Source organism: Notamacropus eugenii, chromosome 3 (assembly GCF_028372415.1).
Source record: "Notamacropus eugenii isolate mMacEug1 chromosome 3, mMacEug1.pri_v2, whole genome shotgun sequence".
Classification (NCBI taxonomy): domain Eukaryota; kingdom Metazoa; phylum Chordata; class Mammalia; order Diprotodontia; family Macropodidae; genus Notamacropus; species Notamacropus eugenii.
This window is the reverse complement of record NC_092874.1, coordinates 224,565,314-224,583,666: the sequence shown is the minus strand read 5'-3', so window position 1 is coordinate 224,583,666 and position 18,353 is coordinate 224,565,314. Positions and strand designations below refer to the sequence as shown.

The 18,353-nt window shown below is 49.0% G+C and overlaps 2 protein-coding genes across 4 annotated transcripts; both read right to left on the bottom strand.

The window, feature by feature from the left end:
• Window positions 1–1,183: 1,183 nt before the first annotated feature.
• On the bottom strand, window positions 1,184–4,007 carry SMIM41 (small integral membrane protein 41). The gene is made up of 2 exons (XM_072654730.1): window positions 3,326–4,007; window positions 1,184–2,711 (listed from the first exon to the last, which is right to left on the bottom strand). The coding sequence occupies exon 1, from the start codon at window positions 3,942–3,944 to the stop codon at window positions 3,564–3,566; it is 381 nt and encodes a 126-aa protein (XP_072510831.1). The 5' UTR covers window positions 3,945–4,007; the 3' UTR covers window positions 1,184–2,711; window positions 3,326–3,563.
• Window positions 4,008–5,516: 1,509 nt separating this feature from the next.
• ATG101 (autophagy related 101) lies at window positions 5,517–16,727 on the bottom strand. Of its 3 annotated transcripts, none has more exons than XM_072654727.1 (3): window positions 16,621–16,727; window positions 9,767–10,067; window positions 5,517–6,469 (listed from the first exon to the last, which is right to left on the bottom strand). In XM_072654727.1, exons 1-3 carry the CDS (start codon window positions 16,674–16,676, stop codon window positions 6,065–6,067), a joined length of 762 nt encoding a protein of 253 aa, XP_072510828.1. In that variant the 5' UTR covers window positions 16,677–16,727; the 3' UTR covers window positions 5,517–6,064. The 3 variants fall into 3 exon arrangements, with proteins under 3 accessions (XP_072510828.1, XP_072510830.1, XP_072510829.1); XM_072654729.1 differs by having other exon boundaries at window positions 16,539–16,647; XM_072654728.1 differs by lacking the exon at window positions 16,621–16,727 and adding an exon at window positions 16,219–16,605.
• Window positions 16,728–18,353: the final 1,626 nt, after the last annotated feature.

The window sequence follows — 18,353 nt, the reverse complement described above, 5'->3', positions numbered from 1 at the left end:
GTCAGGAAAGGATGGTACCCCCTTCACAAGCAGGCTCCCACCTTGGTTTCATTAAGGAGCATCCTGTCCAATTTGGGCAGGGGACAGGGTACCGAGTGGAAAGTACATTAGTTTTGGAGTTTTAAGAGACTTGTCTCTTAAAACTTGTCTTAGATCTAACTGCTTCCTGCAATTTCTTTCACTTTTCCTAAATTCATTTTCCACATCTGTAAAATGGACGTAATGCCAACACTACCTCATGGGGTTGCTGTGAGCAAGTACATGAACTATTTCTTCTTTCCGTCTCCACTGCTTCCAGGCAGGATAAAAGGACAGGGCGATTTCTCTCCTTTTGTTTCAGATTTCCCGACATCAGTGGTACTTTTGAGAATCTTATCCCTCATTGTGACTGCCTGCCAGGATGTCTGGGCTCAGTCTTTCCCTTTTCCCTTTGCTGATGGCTTCTGTTGGAGCAGTGGGGTCCCTGGCCTGCTGGGAACTTTGATCTCCCACCCACACTTTCTCATCTATTTCAAGTCCAGTTCAGCCAGGCTAGCGGGTTGGAATGGAAAGAGAGTCAGGGTTTCCAATTTTTCCTAATTCCTTCCCTCCCCATCTTATGGCTCTAGCAATGACTATCCAGCAAAGGCTGCCTCCTTATCTTTCTTGGGAGAACATGAAGGTTGCTACCCACCCTCCCAGCCAATCCCAGACTCCCTTAGTTTTCACATCCAGACAACGGGCAGCCAAAAAAGCCTGGATAGAGAAACTGGGGCCACCCATCCCTGCCTCAGTTCTACTTCTTTTCACGTCCCCTCTCCCCAAGTGGGAATACAGCAGGCTGAGTGACAGGAGGCTGGAGGTGGGAGAGCTCTGGGGGGCCCTTCCTTCTGCTTGGCCAGTCCTCAATGACCCCTAAGTCATGGTGGGAAGTACTCATTCCTTCTGGTGACCCTGAGCTCTCTGTTCTGACCTCTTGGAACTGTGTGCTTCATGGAGGTTTTTAAGTCTATGATCAGTTTCAGCCCACCCCTGTTCCTAGACTCAACACTCACATTCTCTCTCTGCTTTAGCCTGGAGATGGTAGATGGGGAAACCAACTAGTATACTAGAGGAAATTATCCCATGAGGAAGAGGCAAGGACCATTGCATGAAAAGTAAGAGGATGTACAGACACAATATATTAATCAAATAGACATATTTAAATGTTTATCCCAGTTCCTGGGGTTAAATCCCTTATAATTAAATCCTGCAGATTTCAAGAGTGTGGAGATGATAGCTCGAGTAACTTGCGATGGCCCCCCAGGACCTAGCACAGTGTTCAGCACACAGTGGGCACTTAATGTAATTGATAAATGGAATGGAATGAACAAGGGGAGGGAGAAGGGGGGGAAAACGGTCTGCTTCTTCCCCGGAGTGATGGAAAGCATCTCAAAAGTAGAATTGGTTAACAAAACAAGGATTAGCTGGAAAATGTCACACACAAATAAACCTAATTTATTCTGAGGAAGATCAAGACTTAACGGCTGCTCTTGCTTGTTCCCCAAAGCTCCTCCATGATCCCACCCACCCCTATGCCTCCCTCACCCACCCCCACACTCCAGTATTGGTCCCCATCTCCTTTCTCACTTACCCTCCAGGTCCCCCACCTCAACTTCCTTCCTGCCCCTTCTCCCCAGCCTCAGATGGGGGGGAGGGGGGGTTAGGTGTTTTCTTGCCCAACTGTGCTGCAGACCCCCATTAAGCCTCTGAGCTGGAATCTTTCAATAAGTGGGATTGGCTAAGAACCCGGGGCCTTGGTTAAGGACTGGTTGCTAAAGAGAAAGGTGAAAAACTTTCGAAATCCTAGGAGCATGATTCAGTTCTCAGCCCTGGGGCAGGCAAGACCAGAGGCTGCCAACTGTCTAGGAAAGCAAATCTGGGTTAAGTGCTTTGAGATCCTTTCAACAGAACAAAGAAGAGGAGGAAGAGTGATGGCCCAATCATTAAATATCTCATTCCAAATTGATAGGGAGGGACTTTGGCTTCAGAAGAATAAGAATATACTCTCCTCCAGACTCCCACCCCAGCAGTGTCCTTGCCTAATCAGAGACAATGGTTCTGCCCACCCCAGGGGTGAAAGAAGAGTGCCAGTGTGTCTTTGGCCTAAGGTTGATTGAAATCAAGGATGTAGGGAAATAGACTTGGGCCTCTCTTAGGTCCACAGAACCTTTCTCTAACTCCCCAGCTCCAAACATTCCCTTCCAGCTGGAAACAGTCACCGGGACATCAAGAAGGACCCAAGAGACAGAGATGAAGCGTGAGACACCACAGCTGGAACCTTTCGGCTCCCAGCTCCTTAGGTTAGCATACTTCCAAAGCAGACTTCTGTCCTCTCCTCCCCAACACCAATCTTGATGTTTGGGAGGAAAGGCATCAGTCTAACTTCAATAAGACCACCCATTCTCCAGGATTCAGAGCTGGGGTGCCTTCTTAATGTTTATTCAGGCCTTTGGCTCCTCCTCCTCAAATCTTTTTATAATCACAGAATCAGAAGAGGTTAAAGATCATCTGATCCAACTGCTCCATTTTAAAGATTGATAAATTGAGGCCACAAGAATGTCCAATGGTTCCAGCCTCCAGAGGGAAATCAAAGTTTGCTCTTCAGTCCATGGTCTCTGTTTCTGAAGGAGTGCTTTTTGAAAGCTTAGAGGATTGTGTTTTGGCGTATACTCTCTTCAGCTCCTGAGAACCTGGAGAATGGAAAGGGGGGGTGGTGTAGGATTGCTATGAAAGGTCAAATCCAGGGCTGTTTACCCACTGGGTGGTGCAGGGACTAAGGCAGAAAAGCCTAGGGTGAAGGGGTAGCCTGGGGAGACAGGGTTCCAAGTTTGATCTTAAGTCCCAGTAGGTAAGGGCCCACCACTATATCTTAACATAATAATTATTCAGCAAATTTAGTTTTAATTATTCTGGAGGAATTGGGGGGGGGGGGGGGAGCAGAGGGAGAGTAGAAGTGTTTTTCTCTGGGGCCTTCTGAAAGCCCAAACTCATGGTATGACATTGGAGGAAACCATCCAGCCTAGCGCCTCTCCTCTGGACCTAGCAGGTCCAGACCTCGGGCCCCACAGCCCACAGGGTCTCCACATCAGAACCAACGGAAAAAGGAAGAAACCAATTGTCCCAGGTGACCTGAGGCCTTTGGACAGTTTTGGGTTTTTTTTTGGGGGGGGGGGAGGTGAGGGGAAGATCGCGTCAAGGCCCTTCCCACTCCCCTTCCCTCCCCCGGGCCTGTCTCCCTTGCCTTTAAGATACCTGGACCACCTAAAGACTCTATAGTGGCTTTCTTCCACTGCGGAGCTCTCACCTTTGCAGGGGCGGGCCCTGTGGCCTTTCGGGATGAAAGGGTTCACTGCTGGTCCGTACACATGTTGGGGTTCCAGATACCTGGGTCTCAGCTGAGTCCAGAGCAGAGTCCGCGTTGTGTGGAAGGATCCAGAGGGCGTCTCCTCTGGAGACTCGAGGGAGCTGTGTACCACGGTCTTGCTATGGGAGGGGGGCAGCTAGGTCGAAGTCCCAGGGGTCAGGCAGCGGCTGCCAGAGCTCTAAGAGCAGTGGCCGCTGCCGCCGCACCCCCAGTCGTCCTCCCGGGACGGGCGCCGCTCCCGAGCCAACTGACCCGCCAGGCTCTCTGCCCGGAGGAGCAGGCTCCCACCCAGGAAGAGAACCCCACACAGCACAAGCAGGGAGAGGACTCCCAGCACCGCAGCCTGCAGCACCCGCGCCCCCGGAGGGCCCCCAGCCCCAGGATCCAGCCCCACACCTGGGGGCAGCCCCGACACATTACAGCAAGAGCCCGGGACAGCTTCCCCAGGCTCAGAACCGTTCATCCCTGCGGCGGCAGATGTGCAAGGAAAGCCAGATGTGTGCAAGAGCTGCCCACTGCGGGAGAGTGGGGAGGGGCGAGAGGAGAAGGGCGGAACCATTCCGGCTCTCCTGAGCCCCACTCCCAGCTCACTTCCACTCCGAGGACGTAGATGAACAGACGGAAAGAAATCATTCCTCTACAGGCCCCTTTTGCCCTGGTCAGGCCCCTTTCAAATCCCCCCTAAAGGGACGTCAGTTAAAGATCCCTGTCACCTTGGCTAAAATGACGAGCCCCACAGGTAGTAAATTAAATGGAAGAACCTAAATTGAAATGCAACTCTCCTCACTTCCAAGACTTTCCTTTACCAGAAGTCTCCCTTCAAAATTCTCACCATCACAACCTTTCCCTCCAGGAGAGAGGTCCCAGTCACTTAAACCTAGGCTCAGCCTAGAGTGGCAAGTGCGTTGGGTTTAGAACCAGAGATCCTTGTAACATCACTATTCAGCACGACAAGGTGCTTAACTTCTCCCTACCTCAGTTTCCTCAGATTTTTAAAGTGAGAGAGGTCTGTGCCTCAATGATCTAACAGGACTCTAATCTATGATCCTAAATTGAAGGCCAAAAAGGTGAAAAAGGCACAGGAAAAGAGTCAGAAAATCACCAACTTTCAACACTACAAATCCACTTCTGGTAGGATGGCATCTTTAGTTGCTTTTCCCATTTGGGGCAGGGGGTCTCACTACCAATCCACCCACACTTTTTCACCAGATGTCCATTCAGACCAACAGACATTTTGCAAAAAGGATCTTAAGGGTAAGAAGCTCCAAGGCTGTGGATGTGGGTGAAGGCAACATGGTCCTTTAATTTTAGAGACTTGGTCTTTTGAGTTTGGTTGGTCAGTCTAAGTGGCTGAGCACTTGTTCAGCAAGTGGGAAGGGCTGAAGCACAGGGAGGCCTGCTCCAGGTCTAACTGCTTTGTCAGGGAGATTTGGTGTTGACACATATGTACATTCATTCTCTCTCTCTCATAACCCTGATTTTTGTCAGAGTCCCTTCCAAATATCCCCCAGGAAGGTAGAGCAGGCTTCCCACTACATGCACCTTGCCCATTCACGTTCCCAAGGAGAGAAAGAATTCAGATAACCTGTTTCTGAGGCCCACAGAGCCCCTCAAAATGCTACCAAGACTTAGTCTCCCTCCCAGTCCTCTCATTCAGTCTCTCTGTAAAGGACCAAGGCAAATATCATCATTATTAAAATATAGATTTACAGTTGAAAAGGAGCTTGGTGGTCATCAAGTTCCGTTCAACATGTCCCCAAGTAACTACAGGCAAAGAGATAGCAAATGCAGACTGCTGCAAGCCATCTGATCTGTGCTGAGGGCAATGTTGTGGGCCAGCCCTCAAACTCTTGAGGAATCAGAGCCACCCTATCTCTCCAGTCCCCATCAGGCTGGTCGAGTTGCTGAGTCCTGGCAGATCTCAGGAAAACACAAGGAGATCCCCTACTCCCCCAAGACTTGAGCCACACACACTCCCAGTTCCTCCCAGAGCCCAGCCCAGCCTTGGGACCAAAGGGGGTAAGGCATAGAAAGCTACAGGGCAAGAGCTGCCCGCTGCCTCAGATAAAGTCTGTATCTTAGGGTTGAATACTTCTACCCAGGTATCAGGACAGAACACAGGGCACAGGACTGAGGTGGGGGTAGGTCACCCCAAAACTCACATTTCCAACTTTTATTCACTATTCCTTAGTGTGTTTTCTGTACAGAACAGGAAGAAGAGGGGAAAGGGAACTCCCACACCAGGGGCTTGAAAAGACAGTAATAGTGTCCTAAGTAAGGACTTGAAGATGAACACACCTTCAACATCTGAGAAGGACAGGAGGGGAGCCTTTGCTGTCAGCAAAAAAAGGGGGAGGAGGGGAGTTTCAATTCAAGAAATAATCTGAGGAGGGAAGGAGGGCCTGAGGGTAACAGGTTGCTCCTAGAAAGTTTGACCAGGAGGCCTGACTTCTACTCTGATTGGCCCAGATACCATAACCCCTGATTTTTGTCACAGCCTGTTCCAAATATCCCCCAGGAACGTAGAGTAGGCTCCCCACTACATGCACCTTGCCCATTCAAGTCCCCAAGGAGAGAAAGAATGCAGGTGCCCCGTTTCTGAGGCCCACAGAGCCCCTCAAAAGGCTACCGAGAGTTAGTCTCCCACCCAGTCCTCTCTCTTGGTCTGGCTCTTTGAAGCTAGAGGGCCAACGTGTCCTTAATGAGCCTCCGCATGGTGGTGGTGACCGAGGTACCCAAGGCATCTGTGATCTGGAAGGAGATCTTGTAGAGGTAGGGCTGCACATCCCGAAGCCCCGTGTCAAACACGTTGTCCACCTCAGACTGTGTGGGCATCTTGGGCAGGTACTCGTGCCGGTTCATCACCTCAACGATGTTGATGACCTTCTCACAGAGCTTCTCTCCCACCTTCTCTCTGCAGATCTGCCGCTCCTGCTCCGTGGCCAAGGCCACCACGTGAACCTTGACTGTCCACACCTCCCATGGGATGCACTCATCAGAAAACGGCCACCGTGACTTCTTCTTCTGGTAGAACTCCAAGGACATCTGCCCTAGTCCATCACCGCCCGAGTTCCGAAGGGCATCCTAGGGAGGCAGAGGTTACAGAGATAAGGCTGAAAGGCCGATAACAGCTCCCACTAGCTCTACCCTTGCCCCAAGGAAGTTCCTGGGTGTACCAAATTAGCTCTTTGGAAGAGTAAAGAATGAGGCCCAAAGAAAGACTAAAGAATTACAGTATTATAACAGACCAGGCAGATGCCCCATTCCCCACCAGCTAGCTCTGTGGGAAGGGTGTGGGAGGAAGTCTCCAGCCAACCCCACCACTGCCACAGAACCACAGAATATCAGAGTTGGACTAGATTTCTAAAGGTTGTTTAGTCCAACCCCTTCATCTTACAGATGAGGAAACTGAGGTTTATTCTGGTACTAATACCAAACTGACAACTCAAAGCTCAGCCTGCTCTCCCCTACTCTAATAGGGCCTCTCCTTGATTCTTCATCCTCCCTAGCTCCCCAGGCAATACTAAGAGTTTTCCCAAGTCTTTCCTGTCCCTTTCCTTCAAAGACCACCTTTACTTACTAATTTCTTCTTTGGCTGCAAGATACATTTTAAACTCCTTAGCCTAGCCTAGGCTGTAGGGATTTAAAGCTGAAAAAGACTTTGGATATGCATTTAATCCAAGAGCCCTCAATTTGCAGGAGACGGAACTGAAGCCAAGACAGATTAAGTAATTGGTCCAAGGTCACAATTATCAATTAGCAAAGCTGGGATTCAAACCCAGGTCCCTGGATTCCAAATCCACTGTTCTAAAAAAGTCATTTTATAAGGCCCCTGAGACAGAAACACTTAAGACATGAGTTACAGAAGGATCAATGCTGGTTGGTCCATCCCTGGTGCCACCTCCTTGTTCTCCACAGGAAAGCCATCTGGGACCATCTGCTCTAGGAATTTCTCTGACACAGCACTGTGGTGTCTGAGTGACCCCCGACCCCAGGGCTCCTTTGCCTGGATGGCCAAAGATCCTAAACCACATTCTTGAGTGAGGCACTTACTGACCAAGAAGGCCTCACATCCTAAATCACACTTCAGGGAATAGATGTAAATGCCCTAATAGGGTCTACCATCGTTAATGCATCAGGCTTATCATTCTACCCAGATGTACTGAGAGGAAGGGATGGGTTAATTGGGAATGTTGCAGCCTATCTCTTTATGCAGGAATCTCAACAGTTGGTTGGTCATTTGTAAAGTGATCTGCCTTTTCCTAGGGGAGCAAAGTGGGCTGTGGCCTAAATTCCTAGACATTTTATGACCAGGACTACCCATAAAGTCCAATCCATTTGGTTTGTGTGAGTACATCCCAACAGGCTCCAGGTCTTTGGATATAAAATCAAACTAACTCATTTGGACTGTCAAACTCTCCTCCACTCCAGCATGCACTTCAGTTTTTTTCACTTTCTCCTTATCCCTGCTGATTCTCCCTCTCCAAGAAGGGCATCTACATGTTTAAGCCTTATAGACAAAGGAGGGAGCAGGTCAAGTAGATACAGCCCTGATAATCAGAGGGCAAGGAAAAGGAAATGTCTTAGGCACCTCCCTAGTGGATGAACCAGTTATCCAACTGAATTATTCTTGCACTTCCATCCCTACCCAAGTGGTATAATATTATATGCTTCATGATTCCATTTTTCTCTCCCCCTAAGAGGAAGAATTGGTTTCTTAATAATGATGTTATAGCTGGAAGAGTACCCAGAGCTCATCAGCCATAGAAGTTTCTTGGTTGGCTGACTGAGCATGACTCTGGGACCATAAATGAGGTGTGGTGGTAAAAATTCTGCATTTGGAGCAAAAAGCAGTTGTCATTCAGTCATATCTGACTCTTTGTGACCCCATTTGGGCTTTTCTTGGCAAAGATACTGGAGTGGTTTGCAATTTCCTTCTCCAGTGAATTAAGGCAAATGGAGTTTAAATGACCTGCCCAAGGTCACACAGCAAGTAAGCATCTGAGGCCAAATTTGAACTCAGGTCTTCCTAGCTCCAAGCCTGGTGCTCTATTCACTGTGCCACTAGTTGCCCAAGGAGTCAAAGGACCTGGGTTTCGATCCCAACTCTATTATTTCCTTGCTCTCTGATCTTGAATGAGACATTAATCTCCCTCAGACTTAGGTTTCTCACCTGTCAGGTGACAAGATGATCCTATCAAAGGATCCAATGATGCTAAATCCAAAAACGTCCAAATAGTCAAATTTCAAATCTGGAAGCTTTTGGGTAAAGATGTCTGAGGTCAGTGAGAAGAGCCCTGGCCAAAGGAATCATTCAGGTCTGGCAGTGTCAAAGGACTTAACAAGTCAGGACACCTGAGTTCCAATGTGGCTCTAGGACCACTGAGGAGCTGCTTCCTCTCTCTGAACTTAGGTTGACAAACCTTGGACTGAGCTGTGGTAGGGACAGTACTTTCCAAACTGACAAGGGTTCTATAACTCTCAGATGACATTCTTTTCAATGCCCTTTCAATTCCTTACAGCCCTATTCTTGGTATGCCTAGAAACTGTTCTTTTACCTTATGAAGCCCACTCTTGTGGCATGGTGTGTAGCAGGAGGAAAGGCAGAGTGAGTGTTCAACTTGTCACCAAGAGATGGTGGCAGAAGCTAGAGAAGGGATTAGGGACAGTGACTCCCATCTCTAAACCCACCAAGCCTCAGGGATCAGGAAGGTTAAGAAGGAATAAAAGAGGAAGCCAAAGGGCCAAGCAAAGGCACCCTTGGAATCAGTTGTGAGAGTCCAATGGCCCAGGAAATGGAATTAAGCAGCAAGGTCAATGGCCTATGGCTCCCACTGTGGCTCCAACTCTGAAACCCTGGATGACAAAGAGGCAATCATATGACCCCTATGGGCCATATCTTCCCATCTTAAAAATGAGGAGATTCATTCTACATTCTTCTTTCCTAGATATGAGGAGTTTTTTGGGTTTTTTATTTGCTGTTTTGGGTTTGGGTTTATTTTGAGGCTATCAGAGTTAAGTAACTTGCCCAAGGTCACAGAGTTCATAAGTTTCTGAGGCCAGATTTGAACTCAGATCCATCCTGACTCCAGGGCCGGTGCTTTATTCACTGTGACACCTAGCTGCCCTTAGGTGTGAGTTTTAAAGAACAAGAGGTTCAGCTTGGGAAACAAACTCCAAAGGAAGAGGAAAGTGAAGGACTTGGTACAAGGAACCTACAAGAAGCTATCAATGAGAGGAATGTCAGTGGATAGAGATGGGTCTCTGTTGGACAGAAAAAGGTGGTACCAGCCCAAACATCAGAACCCAAACGGACAAGTGATGACATGGACAGCTGTGAAGACACAGAGGGAAAGCCCATCTTTCTGGCTGCTGGCCCACCTTGAACTCCCCAACGACTTTGCGCAGGGCCCGGTCCAGCTCCTCAGAGGAGACACGCACGTAGGTGAAGTCGATGAAGTCACAGTCGATGTCCTGGGTGCCCACAGTGCCGATGGAGTAGGTACCCTCCTTCTTGTAGTGGAACTTGCCAGTGCTTCGGTGCAGAAGCACGGTGTGCAGCACGGCCAACAGGGCCTCCTCCACCTGCCGCCCCTCCACGGACACCTCCAGGACCTCGGCCCGGCAGTTCATCCCCCGGCTGCTGGCTGCTCCCACCAACCTGGCAGGGGGCTGGCTGGCTCTGGGGGGAAAGGCACAGCCAGACACAGTGAGAACTCTGAGCTGACACAGCTCCTCCTGATGCTGCCCACAGACCCACCTCCTCCTCCCTGAAACCTTCCCTGACTCCTTCCCCACCCATTCACTCAGAGCTGTGGCCCTCACTGTCTGCATCTCACTTTGCCACTAATCAGTCCCCTACTCTCATGCAATGTAGGTTATTTCTTCCTGTGTCAATGTCTTGCCTCCCCAACTGAGAGAGAGTCTTTCTTCACCCTCTCAAGCATAGTGACCCACATAATCCAATCCAACATGTGTTTATTAAGCCCCTACTACATTCAAGGAAAGGTGCTATGCAATCCCCTAGAGATACTCAGCAGAAACTCAAGGCAGCCCCACCCTCTCTTGTTCAGTCATGTCCAACTCTCCATGACCCCATTTGGGATTTTCTTGGCAAAGATACTGGAGCAGTCTGCTATTTCCTTCTTGAGCTCTTTTTATAGATGAAGAACTCAGGTAGGCTGGGTTAAGTGACTTTCCCAGGGTCACATAGCTAGTTAAGTGTCTGAGGCCAGATTTGAATTCAAAAAGAGGAGTCTTCCAGACTCCAGGCCTTGCATTTTATCCACTGCACCACTAGCTGCCCTACTCTCTTATAATCTTACAGTCTCCAAGGGGGATTCAGTAGAACAGGAGAGTGTCTACATAACGAGGACAGCTAGAAGGATGAAGACAGACTTCTCATCGATAGCAAAGGAGCTGAGGCAGAAGGAAGTCAGGGCCCCCATCTACGTTGGCATCCCCCAAACACTACAAAGCCAAATTAAACTGCACTCCTCCTTCTGGACCAGGCTCACCCTCTGTCCAAAACTCATCGTCAGAGGAGCCACTCCTAGAAGACTAGAGGCCTTCTTTTACTATCCCAAGGCCACCAAAGAAAAACTTGGGTGCCTACATTTTGTCTTTTATTCTTGCCACAGGAGCAGCCCTCTCCTTTTCCAGTCACTCGTGCCTCTGACATAGGTGTGTTCCTCCCCCATATCTCCACCACCTTCTGGGGCTCCTGCAACACTGATTTTGCATAAAGCAAGCCCTCAGTAGACATTTCTGATTTATGACTGACTAATGATCCTTCAGGAGATGGGGGGAAGAAGAGAGGCGGTGGGTCTCCTAATTCCTCCTGCCACCAACTTCTTATCAGTCTGAGTCTTTGTGGTCATTCAGTTCCACATCCATGGCTTGGGAAGTGCATGGCCAGGGTGACCCCAGAGCAGTTGCTTCCCCAGTCCCAGATACCTGGGCCTAGGCCCAGGCAGCTTCTTCCCTTCTACTACTCTCTCAGCTTTGTCATCCTCAACTCAGTGGCCAAAGACGAGGAAAGCCTATGCTCACCTGGTCCCTAAACTTCCACTAAGAAACCAGTTTTCCCAATCCAGGCTTTGCAGCACTATGGAATCAGAAGATATGAATTCAAATCCAAGATACCTGTCTGACCTTGGGGCCTAAGTGGCTTGGGCAAATCACTGATCCACCCAGAGTAGGCCCGAATTCATCGGGAATAAAATAAGGAGGAAAGACAGGATTGTTTCTGCCATCCTTTCCAACTCTCACTCCTATAAGATCTATAATCCTTAGGGGAAGGGACCATGTCTTAAATATCTTCCCCCAATTCACTACTAAGAACTGGAACTTAACGTTTGCTGAATGAATGATGACAAATATCTGCAAATGTCAATTTCTCACCCAGGATTTCAAACATCTTCCCCCAAGATTTTCCTGGGTGCCTCCTTGCCTCCCATATCCACATCACCTTCTCTTCTCCCCTATTAGTCTCCCACATAATGAAAGAAGTCACATAACATGCTGACTGAGCTCACTATAAATTGATAGACCTTGTACTCAGCACTCATGGAGGCCTAGAAATCTTTTTATTTTTCCCTGACTGATTTTATAGCCTACTGTCCACAGTGAATTTTCCAAACCATCTCTTCTTTCAGGTCTCCCATTCCTAACTTTTGTCCTGGCTCTCAGTAGAAAGCATGGCTTCAAATTTTCCTGAGAAAATATAAGCCATTTATGATGACCTGCCTTTCCCCAGTACTGCACTGAAAATACCCTCAAGTTTCTCATTTTTTGCTCCAGTCTCTGGAGGAGGGTGGCCTTCACCAAGGCCATCCCCTCTACTTATGCCCTTGATTCCACCTCCATTTCAATCACCTTCCTCTCATCTTCAAACTATCCCTAACTACCCTCCTTGGTCCCTATGAACATGTCTAAGCATCCTCCATCTTTAAAATACCTTCACTTGACCCTATCATGCCCTCAAACTACTGGCCTATATTTCCTCCTCTGGACAGCCAAACTCCTTCTTTTTCACTAATTTCTGTATCCATCCCAATCGATCTTCTGACCTCAGAATTGAATTGAAATGGCTCACTCCATGGTTACTAAGGACTTCTTCATTTCTAAATTCTCATATTCTTGATCCTCTGGACCTCTCCACTGGTATCCCCAAGGGCTTTGCCTGGTCACTTTTCTCTCTGTTCAGTCTCATGGGTTGACTCATCATTGCTAAGCAGATCACACACACACACACACACACACACACACACACACACAGAGACAGACACACACACACACACACACACACACACACACACACACACACACACACACACTGCCTCCATATTACCTCAAGGTTGAAATATAAACTCTTCTGTTTAGTATTTAAGTATCTTCCTAGCCTGGCCCAAGCCACCCTTCATGCACTCTAGAGTGCAGTCAAAGGGGCCTTACTGATTCTCACAGGTAGAATTCCTTTCCCTCCCATCTCAAAGCTCAGCTCAAATATCACCTTCTACAAGAAGTCATTTCTGATTCACTCCCAGGCTAGGTCTCCCACTTCCCTCCCAATTCTATTTATTTTGTACACATATGTTTATGTCATCTCCCCAGAAAGAACTTAAGCTCCCAGAGGGCAGGACTTTCTCAAGTTTATCTTTCTATCCCTAGTAACTAATACACAGGAAAGAATAGGTCCTTAATAACTTTGCCTAACTACCTAAGCCCTCCTCCTGGACACTCAGCTCTGCCCTGGCTTTTTCCAGCACTGTTCATTCCAAGTTCTCCTCCCGATCTCATCATCCTCACAGTGCCCTCTAATTGTTAATGTCCATCAAGGCTCTGGCCTCTATCTTTGTCTTTTTTCTCTCTACAGTCCTCTCTTGGTGATCTTATCAGCTCCCATGGAGTCAATTCTACCCAGGAAAGTAATCAGCAAACATTTTATTAAGCATCTGCTATGTGTAAGGCCTGTGCTTGCTGATGGGGACACAGTGACAAATAATAAAACAATCCTGCTCCTATCCAGCCCACTCTTCTTAGCTTCAGTGCCAACATCACACAAGTGCCTGCTGGACATCACACTGTAGACATCTCATGCTTGATGTGGACACAAGAAAAATCAGAATTCCTTCTCCTCTCTCCCTCATCCACATTTCTCTCTCTAACTTCTGTTTCTGTCAAGGGCATCACCAGCCTTCTAGTCATCCTCAACTCTTTCTCCTCCCTCACCTGTCATACCCCCACCAGCCAAACTGGACCTACCTCCTTTTTCCAGTACAGGACAATCCATTTCCCACCTCCCAGCCTTTGCAGAGGCCATCTTTCACCTGTGGAAGGCATCTGGTCTTCTCTCTTTAGAATTTGAGCTCCAAGTGCAAGGACTGTCTCATTTTTGTCTCATGTTCTCAGTACCTTTTCTAGGTCAGTAGAGTTGGAAGAAACCTTACAATACTTCTAGTCAAACCTTCTTATTTTATTCACAATAGAAAAAGCTGGGGCCCTGACGTGCTAAGTGGCAGGCTCAGAGTCAAACAGGTAATAAATGGGATTTGAATTCAGACCTTGTGACCTGTTCTCCTTCCCCTTTCTACTACCTCCCCCAATGTCCCTCCATAGCAGGCACCCCACAATGACTTGAATGAAATTCCTTCCTCCTTTTAGCTCTTCTCCCAAGTGTGCCCTGGGATCTCCTAAATCTTTTCCCAAAACAGGATGGATGAGCTCCACCAATCAGAAGTGCTCCTCTCTAAATCCTCTCTCTCCACTCCAATTTGGAACTCTTCCATCCCTCCCCAGTCTTCCCGAAGCAGCCCACAGGGTTAGCCAAAGCACTAGTGAAGTTCGCCTGGCCTGAGGGAATGGGTTGCCTCAAAAGTCAGGGATATCTTGATGTTCTGTGCATCCTCCTTTCCCTCAGTGGCCCAATTCTAGATCACTCATCTTTAAATTTATCTAAACTCTGAACCTTTCCTGAATCACTTTACATTTTCAAATTGATCGAGTGCCTTCCCTGGCCTTACCCTGTCTGACCATATGTCATCCGAACCCCTCTGGCTTTAGTGGAAGAATTTACACTGCCCCACAACCATCTAAGACACAATATAAATGTTTTAGTCACAACCCAGAAGCTCCCCAGTCACTGCTGTGGCCCTAGGTCAAGTGCTGATCACCTCCCACAAGACACACAGTAAAACAGGCTGTTGAACCTTCCCTTGCATGCTAGAGAGTTTGTCAGTCATCTTTCTCCACTACTGCATTGATTTAGTCTTTCTCTTGCTCAGCAACCAATCACGAGATTTGATTTCATGGGTCAAACCCAGACTTAGAGACCGTCTCCAAGGACATTCCTCTCACCAATCCCATTTGTTTTAACCTCCTGCATCTTCATTTCCTCCCAGTATTATGCCCTCCAGAAAAACTACTCCTTTCTCTTCAGTCAACTCATCTTTCCTAACAGATGAATGAACCTTCACAGAGGCTTTTCATCCCAACCTAAGAGTACCTGTTTTCTCAGTCCCTTTTCTCTTAGACCAATTCTGATCCTTCTTCTAAACAAAGCTCTATACTTCTGCCAGAAAGCCTTCTCACGCACACAAACACACACACCCACTCCACTGCTCTCTATAAAGAGAAGGGATTAAAAAGTGAAGTTGCCCAGGACTAGCATTCCCAATAAAGGCATGGGACCACCTGGGCTCAGACTGGGCACTCAAGGATCTGACCAGCCAAGGTATTTCAGTACTAAGGACACCTCAAACGGTCAGAGGGGGAGGTATGGGTTCTCTTGAGCTCAGAAGTTCTTAGCTGAAGTAGGCTAAGCCAAATTGGGTGTCTGAATTAAGCCCAGCACTAATATGGTGAGCCTTCCAGAAAGGAAGGAAGGTGTAGCAAGACCCAGGCTTCCTAAAGAGGCAAAATAAAACAGCCCAGAGTGGGACAAAGATTCCATGCTGTGATGAGCAGCTGAATTGCAACCAAGAGTAGTTGATGCACTTCCCACCTGGTTGAGATTGAGACTCAAAGAAAGATGGGGGCAAAAACAGCCAAGGGGCAACCACTGCTCTTGGAAAACAAGGCTTCCTCCAGGGCACCAATTACAGTGTGAGTGCCTAGGAGGAGCACAGTATAGTAGAAATAAATCCTGCTCTGCAAGCAGAGGACCTGAGTGAATATCCCTCTCATATGTACTACCAGGAGGACTTTGGGCCAGTCATTCAGTCTCCCTAGGGCCTCAGTTTCCTCATCTGCAAAGTCAAGGGGTGAGAGATGATCCGGTGAGGTCCTGCTCCAATCCAAGCCTACACTACAGGCTCTCGGGTCAGCCCCCTTCAGGTGTCCCCACCAGAAGAGGATAATGTCAGTTTGCAGAGCCTGGGGCAAGTGTTTTACAAAGAGAACACGGGACCCCGACATCACCCCCACGGTTGTTGGACAGCCCATGAGCATCTACTTGGAAACCAGGTACGATCTCCCCGCCAAAGTAAATGCTTGGAAGCTGGCTACCAGAATTCAATTCAACGAACACTGATTAGGCTCCTACTGTATGCCAGGCCCTGTGCTAAGCCACAAAAAGTGCCCGCGCGTGTTCGCGACCACAAATGGTGGTGACATAAACATTGTGCTCATATTTAGGAGACATAAAATCAGCGCGTGACAGCGGAGGCCGAGCTGGGAGGGGTCACCTCTGGGCCAGGAGCCCGACGCCCCCCATTTCACAGAAGAAGCCGAGACCCGGCGCCGGCCCGGGATCTCGGTCGGACCCTTGCACCGGCTCGGGGCGCTGCCGCTGCGGGTGGCCCCCAAGGCTGGATTCGGGGGGCCCTCCCTACCTCGTCCCGGACGCCCGAGCAGGGGCGGTTGGGGCGGCGGGTGAAGGCACCTCAGCCTCGCCGGTGCATCCTCGGCCCCGGGCGCCCTCCCCGAAAGCGTGGGCGGGACCCGCGGGGAGACGGCGCCCCGTAGGAGGGCTCGCCACGGGTCGGTGGGCCCCGCACACAGAGGGACGCCGGCGGGGTGGCTGCGGGGTCTGCCCGCTCCTCGGACCCCTCGCCGGAGCCCAGACACCCGCCCGTGGCCCGCAGCCCCCACTCCCGGGCCCCGTCTGGCCCGGCTCGGCCCGGGTGTCCCACCACGCGGGGCACCCCCGCACCTGGGGAGCGGCGCAGGCGCACTGAACTTGGGGTCAGGGGCAGCAGAACCCCCGTCAGCCTAGGCCCAAGAACCGCACTCACCGCTTCGGACGAGACCACCCACTGCCCTGGGGGGAGGAGCCTAAGGACTCTACCATCCGCCCCCAGTGTCAGAGGTCTGAGTTCGGCCTGTTCCATCATTCGCTCATTCCCAGGGGGAGGGGCTGAAAGAGTGGCGCGTATCTCTATTTCGCCTAAATGTCAGAAAAGGCTTCTTCAATAATTGATTGTAACTATGCGATGTATGATGTTTGATTCTTTCTCGAGAGTGCGAGATCCTTCTTTCCTTGCCGTTCATCTCTTTCCGAGAAATCCACCCCCCTTCTTTTGCTCGGCTCCATTCCCTCCCCACCACCGAGATGCTGTTGTGTTTTGGAAAGAGTGGTCTAACTTCCGGCATAGAGAGATGAGGAGAGGAGGGACAGAAGGGGAAGGAGAGCTCTCGGTCGCCCCCTGGGTTGGAGGAGTCACCGGCATCAGTAGTGCAGCTTTGAGATGTGGCATTTAGATCGGGGCATGCTCGGATTGTTGGGTAACAGAGAGAGAACCGAGAGTAACCCTAAAGATGGGCTACATTTCTCCACGGGGAATAACCCGGAAAAGGAGCCCTTGAATGGTGGTTGAACGATCTGCGTTGTTCCATTAGCCCCTCCGTATGCGGTGCTGTGTGACGCTGGTTTAGTCCCTAGACGTCTCTGAGTGTGCCCTTTCTCACATTCCCAAGATAATGAAGACCAGGTCGCTGCTGGAACGGATAATGTAAAGATTTTTATGGGAGGCTACAGGTCACAGCCCTGCTCCTGATTTAGTTCTGTGACTTTGAGCAGTCAGTTGTTTTTTTTCCCAGCCTCAGTTTCCCCATCTGTAAAAATAAACAGAATCCTCAAGCTGACTGCTTTAGAGGGTTTTTTAAGGTTCCTATCCATGTTTGTAAGGTTCCTATCCAGAACCACATATATCTGTGTGTGGCAATCATATTGTGGTCAGAAGAAGCATGCAAGGACACTCTCAAGGTCTCTCTCAAGAACTTTGAATTTGACTGTGCAACATGGGAGACACTGGCACAGGACTGCACAGCATGGCATGCCCACATCAGAAAGGGCTCTGTGCTCTTTGAGCAAAATAGAATTGAGACAGCACAAAGTAAACACAGGATAAACAAACCCCAAATATTCACAGGGACTATCTGTGCCCAACCTGTGGTAGAACATTCTGAGCTCGTATTGGTCTGATCAGCCTCAGTCAGAGGCACTGAAACTTCACTTTGTCATGGTGATGTCATTTTGGTCCTCTTGGAAAGCACAGGACAACAACCAACCAACCAACCCAGAAATGTAGGTAAAAGAATTCCGGGATTCTGGGATATACCGCTGAAAGGGACCTTAGTGCCTAATACATTTCTGTTGATTGATTGATTGATTCTACAACAAATCCTTCACTTTGCTTTCTTCCTCTCCCTTTCTCCCACCCCAAACCTCCAACTACACTGGATACAGGTCTCAAAGAATGTTTGTTGACTCTAGACCCTAAAGTCTTTTAGAGTGTGGGGTTCATCTGTTTTCATTTTTGTCTTCCCAGTCCCCAACAACAAAGTAGGCTGTTAATAGATAATTAATGGGATGTTAAATGGATAATTCTTGATTCTTATTCTATTGATGGAACACTCATCCTTCACAGTTATCAGATTTTCCTCTCTCCAGTTCTGCTCTTCCAGGAAGCTTTCTCAGATTACCATCACCCCCACTCCATCTCTCCTTATTTATCCGGCTGTCCGT